General features: G+C 37.6%; 1 protein-coding gene across 1 annotated transcript in view; it reads left to right on the top strand.

Moving 5' to 3' along the window:
- The first annotated feature begins 1,352 nt into the window (after positions 1–1,352).
- Positions 1,353–5,060, top strand: part of syt1a (synaptotagmin Ia) — a 45,944-nt gene continuing 42,236 nt past the window's right edge. Inside the window, exon 1 of the mRNA XM_010785934.1 lies at positions 1,353–1,571. Coding sequence (XP_010784236.1) covers positions 1,412–1,571 — 160 coding nt within the window. The 5' untranslated portion in view covers positions 1,353–1,411. The remainder of the gene's footprint in view (positions 1,572–5,060) is intronic.

The raw sequence follows: 5,060 nt of genomic DNA, 5'->3' as shown, positions 1-5,060 counted from the left end.
ATTATTCACGGGAAAATGTAACTTTAATGAGTACTGCACTGCGCCAAAGGAGACAAATCAGGCATTTTACCTTCACTGTGTACTAGTGGAACTCCACAACTTTAGTATGCTATTATCCACTTAGATTGCTATGGTGACAGAGCCAAATTACAACATGCACAGAAGGAGTTGACAATAAATAGTTTGTGTCTGCACACATTTGTCACGATGCTGCAGCTTTAACCGGCTGTCCTGCGTGAACGACACTAAGTAATACAGAACACTGGGAAATAAAGGACCTGTGTTTACTAACTGTCATTTATGTAGTTTAATTGCCATAATTGTTGTAGGTACTTTTTCAATTACATTTTTTTATAGGTAAATATCATTAGTTTTAATATATATGTATATTAAATGTTTTTTCAGCCTCCCAATTTCAAACATGCTGTTTAATGCTATAAACACATAGCTACAACTATTTTTTTGTATTGTTTTCTCATTACATACTTGTTAACACAGTTTGCCTATCGATTTAAAACAAATTAATTAGTGTATGAAATAAAATGAGGCACCAACTGTTTTTCTTTTCTTTTTTTATCAATCAATAAATGATAAATATTAACTCTACTCTCCTTGCATTACGGACCGCTGCTCAGAAAAATCCAGACATTATGATGATTAGTTTTCAAAAATGTTTAGACATTTAATACAAAAACGTTATTTATCTGTTTATTTTTGGGTACACGTAACAATAATGCCATGGAGTATTTAGTGTCATAGTTACCCTTTTTGTTAAGGCAGTATGGACATATTGTGGAAGCTTTATGTTCTTTGTGAATTGATGATAAGCGTGCACAAAATAGTAAAAAAAACACACACACACACACACACACACACACACACACACACACACACACACACACACACACACACACACACACACACACACACAGCACCGTTTAACTTTACTGATACATGGTTTCCTTCTTCCCCCTCACAAAAACACCTGAATGTGAAGTAAACACACCTGCTGTGTGCAGAGAGCAGGGTGTGATAAGATATAGTACTCGTCCTTTCCTTGAAACCTTATTTACTGTACTGACTTCCCCGAGCCCCGATTTTCAATTAAGCCGGTAGCAGTGCCAGGATGTACTGCCTGTGTTGTACAACAGTAATAAATAATAATGTTATCTTTGCTCTGTGATGCTAATCTGGAGTTTAAGCAATGAGTGAGTAGCTTTGTTCTGAATTCAGCGTGCTGGCCAATTCATCCTGGACCCCAGCTGATGTTTACCCAGCCTGAGCCAGCAGCTGCTCACACACTCTGCCTCTGACATGCATCTGTCACAGCGGCAAGGAAAATAAATCTAAGCCACTCTGTTTCCCCTCCCTCCTCTGTTCAGTATCTGCCTGGCTGCCCAGCACCACCACCATGACCGAGGGTCGGAGGGAAGCACTGGCGGCGCCGGCGCCTGACTCGACCACCGCCTCCATAGCCGGCTCCAACATGACCAGCCCGGGCACCGGGGAGAAGGACGAGGACTTCTCCAAGCTGAAGGACAAGTTCATGAATGAGCTGAAAAAAATCCCATGTAAGTGTGACTAACTTCTCTAGGATAATTGTGATGCGGAAACAAGTTAAGAAGCAACTTCTTTGACCATTGATTTTGTATAAATGCCCCAAGAAATACCGGTACTCAACACATGACTGGAGTGCAACATTTGTTTAACTTTTGTTTAAAGACATAATGAAAATAACATGAAGAGATGCAAAATTACACTAGTTTTAACTTAGATTCATTCAATGAATTATTCATTGGTGATAATACGTTTAGTGTTACATAAACTTGAGCAACACACTATAAAGACTGCTTAAAATAGTCTTGCAACACTAGTGAATGAATTATACAATAACTGTAATATTGATCAAATACTATCCAGTAAAAAAAAAAAACCTTGACTCAATTTTATTTCTGTTCATTTAAAAAGAGGGCTGCAAGAAAGTGACCTTTGTCAGTTCAAAGTCAAGTCAAAGTCAACTATATTGTCAATCTTCCAGTTTGTGTGTGAGTTATGACGATTTACCAACTGCAGCACTGAGTCCCATTAAGAATGCATTGAGGATTATATCTGACAATTTTGCCACCTGTTCAAAAACTATGGCTCCAATTAAAATAAAAAAAACAGACCGTGAGCATCAGGGAACCCCAATGAACTGATACATGTTTTTTTGGGGGGTTTTGTGTGGTAAATGTGAAGAGGAGAGCAGTTTGTCTAAAGTGTACTTCTCTCTGTTCTGAAGAAAGATCCGGAACAATTTGACATGGGAATCAATTGGGAGCTAGCTGGACTTTTTGTCTCTTCATGCCCTCAAGAGGCATTTTGTTTAATATTTTTTCTTAATTTTTATTTTATTTTCCAACCTAGGAGAGGTTTTCCTACGTTTTTCAGGAAAAATATGTCTGAGGAGTGTAGGGTTTGGGAATTATGGCAAGTTTAAAACATTTTTGGGGGAGAATTTCAAGCAATGCTGCACTCTGTTTTGAGATCCAAACACTCTAGACTTAACAAGCTGTTATGTTTTGAAAAAGTTTAAAGTTTCCCATCAATTGCTGAAAAGGCTGAATAGTTTAATATTTGAATGGTTTCTGTAGCTGAAAGTAAGCTGAAGTTATGGAGAGCTAAAGTATTGGCTGATTTGAAGGTTCTTCCCATTGACTTCCATGTTAAAAAAAGAGTTTAAAAAGCTGAATATTTTAAAAAAGCATGAAATATTTTGAAAAAGTTGAAGGTTTCCCATCGATTCCTGAACAGGCTGAATAGTTTAATATTTGAATGGTTTCTGTAGCTGAAAATAAGCTGAAGTTATGGAGTGCCAAAGTATTGGCTGAAATAATTTGTTTAAGAATAAGAAAATAAGTGAACTGCATCTGCCAAGTTGAAGCTGGAGTCAACAAAATACATGTAATATTTCACGCATTTGATGCAATAATAATAATGATGCATAACTGGCTTTATCAATTGCTGTGAGATGATTTATATGATGTCTACTATGTTCCACATCATATATATCAATCAAATACTTCCACAACTGTATATGTGTGCATGGATCATTTGAACAGTACTTAGTATATGAGAATATGGTTCATTCAGGATAGAGCACTGCCTGGAGATAAAAGACTATCAGCATTCCGCCAAAATCTATACATAAATATATTCAGATGCCGATGGAAGTGATTTTCACAACAGGAAGTTGCACCTGTGGAAGAGAAACCCTATTTCGTTAGCCAAAATGCAAATGATAACATGTTCCATGGTCATGTTCTTTTTTCCAGATGTGTAATAGTGGCATAAAAAATCCCCCTTGCATAAAGTAAGATTTATTTGAATTTGGTTGATATTTACAAAATAAAACATCTAGTTTATAGCCAGACAACTTAATCTTCCATATGGATTTCACCAATCCGAGCACATTTTCTTTTGAAAGACTGAATAAAAAAGATCAACAATGTTAGGTATTGTGATTCAGATACAGGGCTTCTAAGGTTGACGTGTCCTTTACCTCTCTATTGCAGATGTTTTGATACTCCCACCATATCTAGCAAGGCCTGACATCCCTTTTCAAATCATCTGAAGTATTGACATTGCAATCTGGAGAAGAAAAACATAATGCGGTCTTCTTTTGTGTACCCTAGGCTGAAAAGTCATCCGAGAGCACCCCAATGAATATCTGTTTGTTACACAGGCTCCTAAATTACTGTTTTCTCACCTCATCCACTCGATCAGAGGCAGTGTTTGCTCCCCAGTGCTGCCAAGTTAATAATGAATGCCCAAAGACTTGTTTACTCCGTGGAATATCGATACTGTCTGGAGAAAGTCAGGCAGCAGATTTAACGAGGAATATGAAAGAGGAGACGCTGCATGCTCAGCCGATGCTCCTGCTGGAGGTTTTCTGCTGGGCTTATAACCCAGTTTAAGCCCTGCAGGCTTTGAGGTTGGACGCAAAAGCCTCTCTGACTAGACTTAGTTTTTCCTGAATTTCTGTCCATCAGGATCTACAGGACATATCTCTGAGCCGGGGATATAGCCTCGGCCTTCGTCAGAAAACCAGCAGACTTTATCTCAGCCTTCCCGCTCTAACTGTCTGCCTTCTTTCATTTTTCGCTATAAACAGTCCCAAAGATAAAGTTTGGTGAACTCATGAAAATAGTTTTTTTGCTAGGGTTTAAATATCCTATTCGATGAGCTGCAGGTCTGCAAATAACAATTATTCACTTTTCTGTTAAGAATTTCTCAATTAATCTGTTCATTGATATAATTGTCTATGAAATGTCTGAAAATAATGAAAGACGGCCGTCATAAGTTCCTCGAGCTTGAGCTACCTTTTTCAAATTGCTTATTTTCTTTTCGACCACAGTAAAAAACTGTATTATGTTCAAATAAGAAAGTCACTAAATAAAATAGCTCCGGCAGAAAAATAGATAATGCACCCACGATGGGAACCAGATTCAAACATAATAATTGTAATATGATTGTGTTGCTTAAAAACAATCATTCCGTCTGCAAAAATGTTGGAGTTGTCTAATCAATTTGTGAATGATAAAGCCATCCAAGTCCATAGGAACATGAGCACACACACACACACACACACACACACACACACACACACACACACCTAGGTCCGACTGTGTAATCACACTAAACCATTTGGTTTCATCTCTTTGAGCGGAGAGCTTGCCTCTGAGGGAACCAGCGTATTGAATTTCTTAGTAAGTTTTCTAAACACCCAAGGCTTTACTTCCCGATAACAATTAACCTCTGAGCACAGAAGCTGTTTGATCCATGACTGCTGGCTCCACCAGCCATTACTGCAAATAACACACACAAGCATTGACATTTAAGGGAAATAAATATTGGAGTTTCTTTTTTCAGGGGCTTTGTGGTCTCAGGCAGCCAAAGGTAATGAAACATTAAAGAAGCTGTAAATACACTGAACAAAAATATAAATGCAACACTTTTGTTTTTGCTCCCATTTTTCATGCGATGAACTCAAAGATCTAAAACATTTTCTATATACACAA

The sequence above is a fragment of the Notothenia coriiceps genome, unplaced genomic scaffold, assembly GCF_000735185.1.
Source record: "Notothenia coriiceps isolate Sejong01 unplaced genomic scaffold, NC01 NC01_scaffold00028441, whole genome shotgun sequence".
Taxonomy (NCBI): domain Eukaryota; kingdom Metazoa; phylum Chordata; class Actinopteri; order Perciformes; family Nototheniidae; genus Notothenia; species Notothenia coriiceps.
The sequence above is the reverse complement of the archived record's forward strand: the minus strand, read 5'-3'. Positions and strand labels throughout refer to the sequence as shown.